The sequence below is a fragment of the Dipodomys spectabilis genome, unplaced genomic scaffold (assembly GCF_019054845.1).
Source record: "Dipodomys spectabilis isolate Male_0828 unplaced genomic scaffold, ASM1905484v1 ptg000230l, whole genome shotgun sequence".
NCBI lineage: Eukaryota > Metazoa > Chordata > Mammalia > Rodentia > Heteromyidae > Dipodomys > Dipodomys spectabilis.
The window spans coordinates 3,715,690-3,728,716 of NW_024870907.1; the positions used below are offsets into that span (position 1 = coordinate 3,715,690).

A 13,027-nucleotide genomic window follows, 5' to 3' on the forward strand; every position below is an offset into this window, starting at 1 on the left:
GGAAGTGGCACTGTGGCTCAAGTGGTAGAGTGCTAGCCTTGAGCTGAAGAGCTGAGGGACAGCGCCCAGGCCCAGAGTTCAGGCCCCATGACCGGACCAAAAAAACAAAACAAAACAAAAACAAACGCCAGTTGAGCATTGGTGTTCACACCTGCAATACAGCTTAGCTACTCAGGAGGCTGAGATCTGAAGACTGTGGTTCAAAAAGCCAGCCCTGGCAGGAAATTCTGTGAGACTCTAATCTCCAATTAACCAACAAAAAGCCAGAGTGGAAATAAAAGAACTGCTGTCCTCTTGGGAGAGTCTGACTGTTACCCAGAATGTGGTGGAAAAGAGCAGAGGGAGATGTCCTGAAAATAGCCCACCTGCTTCCAGGAAGCCAATCCCACTGATACACTCCAGGGACCAGGGGGAAGGCTGAGAGGGGTCGGTGCCTGGGAATAGCAATGCTCTTCTCTGCTACCTCCTTTGATCATGCTCTATTTGGGATCCATGAGCTCAGCACTGACTCCTCATACTCTGCCATCTTTTGTCGGTATATGTGCTTCACAAAGTGTTTGGATCATCTCATTTGCCAAAGTGGCTGTGTTGTACAGCATGCCAGGATCTGAGGGCTATCCTTGGCCCTGTATACTCCAGATTTCCAAGTACAACTAGAAATTTGTACCTGGATCTTAGAAAGTTTTCACGCATCTGCTTTCACCCAAACTCTTGTCTTGGCTGGGAACTGGCACCCCCTGCCCTTGATTTAATAGGCTTTTAACAGCTACATCTAAGGACTGTGGTATGGTGACCTGGGTCACATCAGAAGGCTTCCAAATAAGATCTATCCTTTCCACCCCTACACTGGCCTCTCCTGTGCTCACAGTGGGAGCCCCATGTTGTTATGGATTCTGTGGTACTCTCAGGGAAAATTGGCTGGTAAGGCTCCATTTACCAGCCCCATGCAGATTCTCCTCATGGCATGAGGTACTCATCTATTGTACTTTCTACATCACATCACACCTATGTACATGCTGACTTCCTGGGCCAGATAGGTAACAATGGAGAAGGAAGGACCATGATTCAGCTAGCAACATTGCAGGTATTCAAATAATAACCGATGAATGAGAAAGAGTGGAAGACAGCCCACTAAAACAAAGTGCCTGAATTAACACTCAGCAGACAGATTAGCATGTATGTTCATGGAGCTTAAGAGATAAATATGAAGCAGGGCACCAATGGCTCATGCTTGTAATCCCAGCGATTCAGGAGGCCGAGATCTGAAGATACCAGTTTGAAGCCAGCCCAGGCAGGAATGTCCTTGAAACTCTATCTTATAACCACTAAAAAGCTGAAGGTAGAGCTGTGACTCATGTGGTAGAATGAACCTGGAGCAAAAAAGATCAGGGATAGCACCCAGACCCTGAGTTCAAGCTCCAGGACCAGCAAGAAAGAGAGACAGTATTCTTCCTGTCCTGGCATAGGAAACAAATATGTAAAGTAAGTAACTACTTGTCAGAGTAGAAGCCCTGCCATCAGTTACATATGAGTATATGCCCATGTGCACATGTGCACATGAACTATGGGGACCTGCCGGACGAGTCTTGGGAAAAGCCACACCTAGTCTGTACCTGTCTGTAAATGTACAGCAAACTGGTAGCAGTGGGTTCCTTCAGGTGGGGTAGAACTATGCCTGACAGTGCAGACCAAAGAGGACTTGGCCAAAGTCATACACTTGACCTTTTTAGCCAAGGACATCTATCCAGGGGAAGGCTCACCCAGCCCGCCGTGGCTCCAGCAGGGCAAGCAGCACCTGTGTCCCGCTGACTAGGCAACTCTCCGTCTGGTCTTTGTCAAACATGTTCTTCAGAAGCTGCTCCACACAGTCCTGTCTGTTGGGCACATGAAGCAGGTCACAGCCTTGGAGAACAGATACACAGAGAGGACACAAGGATACCCTCTTCCCCAGAAGACCCTGAAACATCGAGGCAGGAAGTGCTTCACTCCAGCCTCATTCAGCCTCAATGCCAGGTGCCCAGTGCTCATACACATTCTGGTCCACTGGCCCCAGCTCCCTGAATCACCAGGGAACTTCCCCTAGAGACCCTTTTCTGGGCTTTGAACTTGGGAGCTTGTCAGGCTGAATCAGAGGCAGTGGTGGCATCTCCTATGTTCAAAGCAGGGCTCCAAGATGTTCTATGACTTAGAGTGAGGCCTACTATACTGTGGCCCACCAGCACTCACGACTCCAGGGCTGTGAGGAGAGGGTCCGGCTCCACAGTCTCTTGCAGCTGACTACCCTGGTCTCTTCCCAGCCTCACAATGTCACAGAGCGCCTGAGAAGCATTGGACTGCCTCTGGAAGGACAGAGAAATAGACCCCAATAGCAGAGGCAGCCTCTGGCAAGCCTCCACTCACTCTGCTGATAGATGAGGACTCACTCTGAACCGTTGTTTTTTTGTTTTTGTTTTTTGGGTCCGGTCGTGGGGCCTGAACTCTGGGCCTGGGCACAGTCCCTCAGCTCTTCAGCTCAAGGCTAGCCCTCTACCACTTGAGTCACAGCATCACTTCTGGCTTTTTTCTTTTTGCTTATGTGTTGCTGAGGAATCGAACCCAGGGCCTCAGGCATGCAAGGCAAGTGCTCTACCACTGAGCCACCTTCCCAGCCCCATCTGAACCGATTTTTGACAGAGCTCCAGACCAACAGGTTCATTTCAAAGCAGCCTTTATCTGTTCCATCCACTGTCAACATGCACATCTGTTTTAATTTTTCTTAAGCTGTATGGTACCATCCTCAAAAATTCAAATTTGGGCCCCAAATGTATTTTAATTAGTGTTCTACAGCTTTGATCTATGTTTTAAGATACACTGATGATGTGACTATGTTATTGGTTTTATATTTTAAATTTAATGATAATGGTGCTGCTGGCTCACATCTGTAATCCTAGCTACTCAGGAGGCTAAGCTCTGAGGATCATGGGTTCAAAGCCTCAAAGCCAACCTGGTCAGGAAAGTCCGTGAGACCCTTATCTCCAACAAACCACCAGAAAACCGGAAGTGGTGCTGTGGTTCAAGTGGTAGAGCACTTGCCTTGAGCTGAAGAGCTCAGGGACAGCGCCCAAGCCCAGAGTTCAAGCCCCATGACCACCCTCCTCCACCCCCCGGCAAAAAAAAATTAATGTAATGGTAATATTTAGAATGAGTCCTGTCAGCTAAGGAAAACAAGGAAGCTGCTACATAAAAAATAGAAAAATGGGTGAAAAAGTGCAGCAGTGGTGCTCACTGGACTGTGTTCAAAGTGAACTATACAGCTCGTGGGTGGAATGAGAGGGAGAATCTAGGAGAGAAGAAGAAGGGATGATACTGTACAAAAGGAAATCCACTTATTATCTGACTTACATAACTGTAATCCCTCTGTACTCACTTTTGTAATAACAATAAATTAAAAAAATAGAACTCAGGGCTGGGAAGGTGGCTCAGTGATAGAGTGCTTGCCTCGCACTCATGAGGCCCTGAGTTCGATTCCTCAGCACCACATACACAGAAAAAGCCAGAAGTGGTGGTGTAGCTCAAGTGGTAGAGCACTAGCCTTGAGCTGAAGAGCTGAGGGACAATGCCCAGGCCCAGAGTTTGGGCCTCATGACTGAATAAAACTCAGCTGGTCACTGGTGGCTCAAACCTGTAATCTTAGCTACTCAGGAGACTGGGATCTGAGGAAGATCACAGTTCAAAGCCAGCCCCAGTAAGAAAGACTGTGAGACTCTTCAATTAATCACCAGAAAATTAGAGCTGTGGCTCAAAGTGATAGAGTACATTAGCCTTGAGCAAAAATGCCAAAGGAGAGTGCCCAGGCCCTGAGTTCAAGCCCACAACTGACAAAAAAAAAAAAAAAAAAAAGAATTCAACTTTCCTAGGGCAACATGAATACTGTTACTACACTGATTCAAAGGTGTACTTGCCAACAACCCAGGAGGTGCTCAGAGGAGACAGATGAGCATGAATAAGAAAGTGATACAGCCTGATCTTCTATAGTACTGCACGCATAGAGTAGGAAGACTAAGGTCCAAGAAGTACCTGTAAGTCTACTTCAGTTCACTCTGCTCACCTTACAATGTGCCCTTTGACCCACTGAGGGGGCCACATGGCAGAGCTGAAGGCAGCCCAGGCTACTAGCCCTGAGGAACTGAATGCTGCCAAGCCATTGTGACCATGGAAATAGACCATCCCTGAATTGACCCAATATGACTGTAGTCATAGACTAGAGAACTGATACTGCTAGAGATGAAAAATACTTGTCATAGGCATCTCAGATGCAAGATGATTTTTTTGTTGTTGTTGTTGGTCTTGGGGCTTGAACTCTGGGCTTGGGCGCTATCCCTCAGCTCTTCAGCTCAAGGCGAGCATTCTACCGCTTGAGCCACAGTGCCACTTCCAGCTTTCTAGTGGTTTATTGGAAATAAGAGTCTCACAGACTTTCCTTGCCCAGACTGGCTTTGAACCGTGATCCTCAGATCTCAGCCTCCTCAGTGGCTAGGATTACAGGCATGAGGCACCGGCGCCCGGCTTTCAAGATGATTTTGCTATTAACACAATTCTGTTATAATTACCACAACCTCTATTAGAAAATAAAAGCAGCCAGGTTGGCTCTATGTGGCTCTATGGCCTCCGCCAGTATTTAGGACTTAAGACTGGTGAATCAGCCCAGCTATTCACACTGTGAGTAGGCTCTACCTCGTGGACAGGGTAGCTTTCCATGCTTATTTATGGATGTATACAAGTATAGCCTCTTCTATTAAGCCCACAGGGGATAAAGCAGAGTGGCTAGGCAGTAGTGAAGCTCTTTTAGACATGAGTCAAAACCACTGTTTTCAAAACTGCTGAGTACAGTGTATGTTTGTATCAATATTTGCAATGTATGAAATAAAATTCTATCAGGCTATAACCCAAACACTCAACAGTGATTGCTGCAGGGAGCAGGGAGCAGTGGCTAAAAGGGAGCCCTTTGGTCATCTGTGATTTTTATTGACTGAACTCTGGGCCTGGGCACTGTCCCTGGGCTCCTTTGGCTCAAGGCTAGCACTCTACCACTTGAGCTACAGTGCTACTTCCAGCCTTTTCTGTGATTAATTGGAGATAAGAGTCTCACTGACTCTCCTGCCAGGGCTGGCTCTGAACCACGATCCTCAGATCTCAGGCATGAGCCAATGGTGCTCAGCTTCATCTGTAATGTAATATGTACATTTTGGCTGTCATTAACAGTTCTGGGCTCATGATTGTGATCTACGTTAATAATGAGGCATAAGACCTTCCTCATTCCAGAGGTCCTATTCTGTAACCTAGGAAGAGGTAATACTGCACAGAGAAGCCAAGGAACATCTGAACAGACAAGTCTTGCTGGGTTTCCTGGACTGGGTTCATGGAGCTTTTGAAGAGCAGAGCTGGAGGGTGACACAATGGTGAAAGCATGGAGGCTCTTCACTCCACTCACACCTTCTTCTATGTACCTTCTCATCTATATTCTTTGTAATATCCTTCGTAACAAACTAGCAAATGTAATTAAGTGTTTCCCTGAGTTCTATGAGCCACTCAAGCAAATTCACTGAATCTATGTGTCAGAGTATAGAAAACACAATTTACAGTGAGTGGGTCAGTCAGAAGCATAGTTAAGATAACTCAGGGCTTGTGATAGACATTATAAAGGCTAAGGGGGCAAACTTGGAGCCTGCGCCCTCAAGCTGTAGAGGCTGACCTAAAATTCAGAAGAACTCAACTAGTGACTATCCAGCTGGTATCTGCTGAGAACTGATTGTTTGGTGTGTGGGGAACCTTTGGTACTTGGCATGTGATGTGAGAGTTCAGCAGGAAAGAGATATTGAGTGAGTGTTAGTTTTTACTCCTGTATCTGTAGATCACCCTATGTGCATTTAGGGAAACTTTCTAGTAGGCCTCCATGCATCACCTCCTTGAATGTGAGCTGTATCTGACCACTTGTTTAAAGTGAGGGGTGCGGGTGGGAAGGTAGCTCAGCGGTAGAGTGCATGCCTTGCAAGCATGAGGCCCTGGGTTCGATTCCTCAGCACCACATAAACAGAAAAAGCCAGAAGTGGCGCTGTGGCTCCAGTGGTAGAGCACTAGCCTTGAGCTGAAGAGCTGAGGGACAGCGCCCAGACCCAGAGTTCAGGCCCCATGACCGGAAAAAAAATAAATAAATAAAAATAAAAAATAAATAAATAAAGTGAGGGGTGCTACTTCTGAGATGAGTTTACAGAAATTTGGTAGGTTCAGGGAATTCTGATTTGGGGTGGTTTCTTTTGTTTTTTTGTTTGTAGGGCTTGAACTCAGGACCTAGGCACTGTCCCTGAGCTCTTTTGCTCAAGGCTAATGGCTCTACCACTTCAAGCCAGGACTCCATTTCTGGTTTTCTTTTTTTTAGGTCCGGTTGTGGAGCCTGAACTCTTGGCCTGGGCGCTGTCCCTCAGCTCTTCAGCTCAAGGCTAGCCCTCTACCCTTTGAGCCACAGTGCCACTTCCGGCTTTTTTCGTTTTGCTTATGTGGTGCTGAGCAATCGAACCCAGGGCCTCTGGCATGCAAGGCAAGCACTCTACCACTGAGCCACCTTCCCAGCCCCCATTTCTGGTTTTCTGGTGGTTAATTGGAGCTAGGAGTCTGATGGACTTTCCTGCCTGGCCTGGCTTTAAACTGCAATCCTCAAATCTCTTTTTTTTTTTTTTTTTTTTTTGCCAGTCGTGGGACCTGAACTCTGGGCCTGTGCACTGTCCCTCAGCTCTTCAGCTCAAGGCTAGCGCTCTACCACTTGAGCCACAGTGCCACTTCTGGCTTTTCCTGCTTATGTGGTACTCAGGAATCTAACCCAGGGCCTCATGCATGCAAGGCAAGCGCTCTACCACTGAGCCACCTTCCCAGCCCCTCAAATCTCATTTTGAGTAGCTAGGATTGCAGGAGTGAGCCACCAACACCCAGCTTGAGGTGATTTCTTATTTAGCTAAAGATAACTAACACAATTCTGACAATTATTTTTATTATATATATTAATTTTTAGAAAACAAAAATGGTGGGCTGGGAAGGTGGCTCAGTGGTAGAGCGCTTGCCTTGCATGCATGAGGCCCTGGGTTCGATTCCTCAGCACCACATAAGCAAAAAGAAAAAAGCCGGAAGTGGTGCTGTGGCTCAAGTGGTAGAGTGCTAGCCTTGAGCTGAAGAGCTGAGGGACAGCGCCCAGGCCCAGAGTTCAGGCCCCACAACCAGATCCCCGCCCCCCCCCCCCCAAAAAAAAAGAAAACCAAAATGGCCTAGACATCAGCACTTAAAGGGTCCTTATTGTGATTTGCCCCCCCTTTGAACAGCAGCAGTGAGTACTCCAACAGCCCAGGAATGGGGGTTTATTTTATGAAAGAAAATGAGCTCTGTGCCGGTGGCTCACGCCTGTAATCCTAGCTACTCAAGAGGCTGAGATCTGAGGATCTTGGTTCAAAGCCAGCCTGGGCAGGAAAGTCCGTGAGACTCTTATCTCCAATAAACCACTAGAAAACCAGAAGTGGCACTATGGCTCAAGCGGTAGAGTGCTCGCCTTGAGCTGAAGAGCGCAGGGATAGCGCTCAAGCCCCACGACCGACAAAAAAAAAGAAAGAAAGAAAAGAAAAGAAAATGAGCTCTGTGAGCATTACACTCACATCTTCATCTTGATTGGGATGAATCAATTCCACAAGTCGCTGGATAATTTTCTCTTCATTCAGCCACTGAAAGGGAAGAAAAGACCATCAATATTTTTGTTCATATCTAACTAAATGGAAGGAAAAGTCTGTCCATGCAGCATACACCCCACACCAGGTTTCCTTCGATAAAGAATACATCTTCTTACACACAACTGTCCGAGTCTACCCAGATGCAGAAAGAGTCCACAGGATTCAATTACTGAACTCTGGTAGTGGCTCAAAGAGTTCAAATGAGTGGACCATCTGTCCCAACAGTAGTATGTATTTATACACATATTCACGTATGTATGTATATGTATATATAGTCTGTTTTAGGACACTTTTCTGAAGACTAGAGTACAGATAAGCTGGAACAAGCTGGAGTTTGGGAGCCCCAATATATGTGAAAGCTAGGTAACCCTTGGCTCTTGGCAGCATCAGAAAGAGCAGAAGGACCCCAGTATGACCACAGAATTGCTTTTGAGGGATAAAGCAGGTATTTTCCAAGGTCAAAGGCAAAGAGTGCTAGTATCTGAGCATGGAAGAGCTACACACTGGCTCATCTAGTAACTTTGCTGCCCTGTGCCTAATGAAGTTTCTTTATATTCTGAGTGAGTCACATGCTTCTTAAGTAGAGACATATCCTTCCCACAGATTCTCTAGTAGCAGTGACTAAGCATGCTGTTCTCACTGTGAAAACATTAGCTTCATAAGGAAAGTAATAACAACTTAAGAGGCAGAATGACCACCTTTTTAAAATAAAATTTGAGACAAGGTCTCATATGTAGCCTAAGCTGGTCTGGAACTTAACAATACTCCCGGATTCTGCCTTATGAGCACTGGGACTATAGGCATGTTTCACCAGACTTATCTTGATTATATTTGAGTGCCAAAGAGAGAAAATAGGTAAAAGTCAATGGTTTACTTCAAAAAGCCTAAAAACAATCTAAGCCCTGGGGTGGGAACCCTGGGTTACAAGCCTGCTCTTTTTGCTGCCTGACCAGTAGGACAGACACAACTATACTCCAGAACAAGCAACAGGCCCCTACACAGACCATCATGCTTTTCTCACAGCAGCACCTGAGTCTAAAGCCCACTCTTCACCAAGCACCTGCTCTAAGGCTCTAAGCATCTGCTAGAAGCAGGTACCTTGAGGGAAAAGGGCAGGAATTAAGGAAAGCTCACTCTTACTTTTGTACAGAACAGGATGCCAGAGTACTGGGGGGAAAATATCTGTACTTGGTGCTTCTGAATGTGCAGACAAGAACCTTGACTGCTGACTGGCTAGGTGAAGACCTAGCCAGTTATGCTGATGTCCTGGGCACTCACATGAAGGACCTCCTGCCGGAGCCCAGTTGGCTCCACACAGCTGACCAGGCGCAGCAGCAGGTCCATGAGAGCTGAGGTACCCATGTGCTTCAGCACCAAGCTGATGAACTTGTCCTTCTTCTTCAGGAATATAATTACCTGAAATTAAATATACAAGATGAGCAAGAAAGGCTGACTTCTGACAACCAAGGAACACTTCTAGAACTCATATGAGAAGCTGAGTGCTAGGGCTCTTACCAGTAATCCTAGCTACTAAGGAGGGTGAGATCTGAGGATTGCACTATGGAACCTGCCTATGCAGGAAAGTCCATGAGACTTTTATCTTCAATTAACCAACAAAATGCTGGAAGTGGAGCTGTAGCTCAAGTTGTACAAATCAGCATTCAGTGAAAAGAAGCTAAAGGACAGTGCCCAGGCCCTGAGTTCAAGCCCCAGTACCAACACACACACACACACACACACACACACACACACACACACACACACACACACTTGCACATACAGTAAATCAGGACTGATTTGTATGGTGTGGTAATACACATCTGTAATCCCAGCACTCAGAAGGCTGAGGAAGGAGGATCATTAATTAGTTCATGCCAGGCCATCCTGGACTATATAGTAAGCCCCATTCTCAAAACCCCAAAACAAAACAGATACATCAGGACTGAAATAAGGGACAGAAAATATAAAAACAGATATAAAACTATACTGAAGAGTTAATATGAACAGCTTAATGCCTATTTGTAGAAATTTAGAAAAATAATTTTCTTGAAAAAAAAAGCTTAATTGACAAGAAGAAAAGCTGAGTCATTCCAGAAGATCAGAAGAAATGGAATGTGTGACTACAGCTACACAGAGATCTCCAGGCCTTAATGATCTTGCCAGAAAATTCTACTAAACATAGGAAAAGAATGCTATCTTAGCTGGGCACTGGTGGCTCATGCCTGTAATCCTAGCTATGCAGGAAGCTGAGATCTGAAGACCGAGATTGAAAGACAGCTAAGGTGGGAATGTCTGTAAGACTCATCTCCAATTAACCACCAGAAAACTGGAATCGACGCTGTTGTTCAAGTGGTAGAGTGCTAGCCTTGAGCTGAAGAGTGGAGGGATCAGCACCCAGGCCTAGAGTTCAAGCCCCACAACTATTACCACCAACAAAAAGAATCCTATTTTTTTTCTTAGATTACACGTTACATAGACTACATTTCCACATGTTTATAATGTATTCCAACAAGAAACCTATCATATACAGATTCTTGCAGAGACAAGAAATAAGGGAATATATCCCATATAGCCATGTAAGGACAAAAAAAAATCTTGATTCTACAGCCTGACAGTGTATATAAGAAAGGAAAATCACAAACCAGGCACTGGTAGCTCATGCTATAAAGGAAGATAATATCTAAGGACAGAAGTTTGAAGTCAGCCTGGAAAAAAAGTCTGGAGAATCTAATTGTTCTTTTTTGATGGTTAATTAACAGAAAAAAGCTGGCTTGAAGGCACAGCACAAGTGGTAGACCAGCAGCTCTAAGTAAAAAAGAACATGAAGCCCTGAGTCCAAGCCTTGGTTACTAACACAGAAAGAAGGGAAGGAGGGAGAGAGTTGGAAGGAGAGACTCTTAAGCCAGAAGTTGAGCTGTGGCTCAAGTGGTAGAACACTATCCTTCAGCACAAAAGATCAGGGTCAGCACCTAGGCCCTGAGTTCAACACAAAACAGAAAAAAGAAATATCTGAAAGTGACAGGAATATGATCAATCTATAATCAATTATGACACATACATTCAGTCACTGGACTGTGAGGACAAGACACAGGAGGTCTCTATGATGTCCAAGATGACAACACCTCTGCTCCATCAGGAGAAGTACTCACATCCACATTTCTACATTCCACCACCACCAGTGGGGGCAGCATCAGCCTCACTGCACACACATCCACACAAGGACACACAGAGGCTTACACATACACATACACACATATGGAACTTCCTCAAGAAGATTCCTCTGAGCCGGACGCTGGTGGCTCATGCCTGTAATCCTAGTAACTCAAGAGTTCAAGCCCCTTACCGGAAAAAAAAAAAAAAAAGATTCCTCTGAGGATAACTCTTTTTTGTTGTTGTTATTGTTGTCAGTCGTGGGGCTTGACCTGTGGGCCTGGGTGCTTGTCCCTGCGCTCTTCAGCTCAAGGCAAGCTTTCTACGCTTGAGCCAAAGTGCCATTTCCAGTTTTTCTAGTGGTTTTTTGGAGATAAGAGTCTCAAGGACTTTCCTGCCCAGGCTGGCTTTGAACTGCAATCCTCAGATCTCAGCCTACTGAGTAGCTAGGATTATAGGCGTGAGCCACTGGCACCCAGCTCTGAGGATGACTTATCTGACAAAAGATGACATTCTCCAAAATATTCACAACTTGACAACAGAATAAACCTTTCTCTCATGGCTCAATACACAAACAGAAAACATTGGTTTGTTCCCTGAATATTAAATAATTATGACTGATATTTTGGGAATATAATAATATCTAGCAATATTTAAAAAAAAAAAGTCCTGGGGGCTGAGAATGTGGCCTGGTGGTAGAGTGCTTGCCTTGCATGCATGAAGCCATGGGTTCGATTCCTCAGTACCACATAAACAGAAAAAGCTGGAAGTGGAGCTGTGGCTCAAGTGGTAGAGCACTAGCCTTGAGCAAAAGAAGGTCAGGGACAGTGTCCAGGCTGAGTTCAAGTCCCAGGACTGACAAAAAAAAAAAGAAGAAGAAAGAAGGAAGAAGAAGAGGAGGAGGAGGAGGAGGAGGAGGAGGAGGAGGAGGAGCTGGGAAGTTGGCTCAGTGGTAGAATGCTTGCCTTGCATGCATGAGGCCCTGGGTTCGATTCCTCAGCACCACATAAGCAGAAAAAAAAAAAAAAAAAAAAAGCCAGAAGTGGCGCTGTGGCTCAAGTTGTAGAATGCTAGCCTTGAGCTAAAGAACTGAGGGACAACACCCAGGCACAGACCCAGAGTTCAGGCCCCATGACTGAAGAAGAAGAGGAAAAGGAGGAGGAGGAGGAAAAGGAGGAGGAGGAGGAGAAAGATGAAGAAAAGGAGGAAGAAGAGGAAGTCTTTAAGCTGGGTGCTGGTGGCTCTGCCTGTCATTCTAGCTACTCAGGAGGCTAAGATCGGCAGATCATGGTTTGAAGCTAGCCCAGGCAAGAAAGTCCATGAGGCTCTTATGCCCAATAAACTACTCAGAAAAAGCCACAAGTGGCACTGTGGTTCAAGTGGTAGAATGCTTGCCTTGAGCACAAAGAAGCTCAGTGACAGCGCCCAGGTCCAGAGTTCAAGTTCTAGGACTGGAAAAAAAAAAGACTTTATAACTTAGAGAAATACACTAAAATGTTTACAGAAGATATGACCTGATATCTGAGATGTGGCTTGAAATAAGCCAGTAGAGCTGGGCACCAGTGGATCACACCTGTCATCCTAGCTACTCAGGAGGCTGAGATTTGAGGATCGCGGTTCAAAGAAAGCCTGGGCAGAAAAGTTCATGAGACTCTTATCTGTAATGAACTCCTGAGAAGAAAGCCAGAAGTGGTGTTGTGACTCAAGTGGTAGAACACTAGCCTTGAGCACAAAGAGGCTAAGGGATAGTGCCTAGGCCCTGAGTTCAAGTCCCAGGGCCAGCAATAATAATAATAATAATAAACCAGTGAGGGTGAGGGAATGGGTGTGACAGGAAAGAATATGAGCCAAACAGCAGCAGTCACAGGCTACTATGAAGCCTTCACCACTCACATCCAGTGTGGAGGGTTAAAGCCTGTGTCAGGCTACATGTAAAGGAGAAGAAAGCCATGCTACAGCTGAAGGGAAAACTCATTCTCCTGCAAAAGCCTAATACTAGACATTGTTTTGCTTGGAAGCAGTAAGTACTATGAACACACAGAAAAGACATCCTGAGAAAGTGAACATCTACAGTCCTGCCATGAAGTCATGGCCCAGACCTCCCACCTGTGCCTGATCAGTAAGAAGATGAG

General features: G+C 45.7%; 1 protein-coding gene across 6 annotated transcripts in view; it reads right to left on the bottom strand.

Annotated features, from left to right (window-relative positions):
• Ppp6r2 (protein phosphatase 6 regulatory subunit 2) overlaps positions 1 to 13,027 on the bottom strand; it is a 70,860-nt gene that overhangs the window by 19,506 nt on the left and 38,327 nt on the right. For all 6 annotated transcript variants that reach the window (XM_042698034.1, XM_042698035.1, XM_042698033.1 and 3 more), the window contains 4 exons: positions 9,024 to 9,161; positions 7,674 to 7,739; positions 2,227 to 2,339; positions 1,761 to 1,874 (listed from right to left, as the gene is read on the bottom strand). In XM_042698034.1, the coding sequence (XP_042553968.1) occupies positions 1,761 to 1,874; positions 2,227 to 2,339; positions 7,674 to 7,739; positions 9,024 to 9,161 (431 nt within the window). The remainder of the gene's footprint in view (positions 1 to 1,760; positions 1,875 to 2,226; positions 2,340 to 7,673; positions 7,740 to 9,023; positions 9,162 to 13,027) is intronic.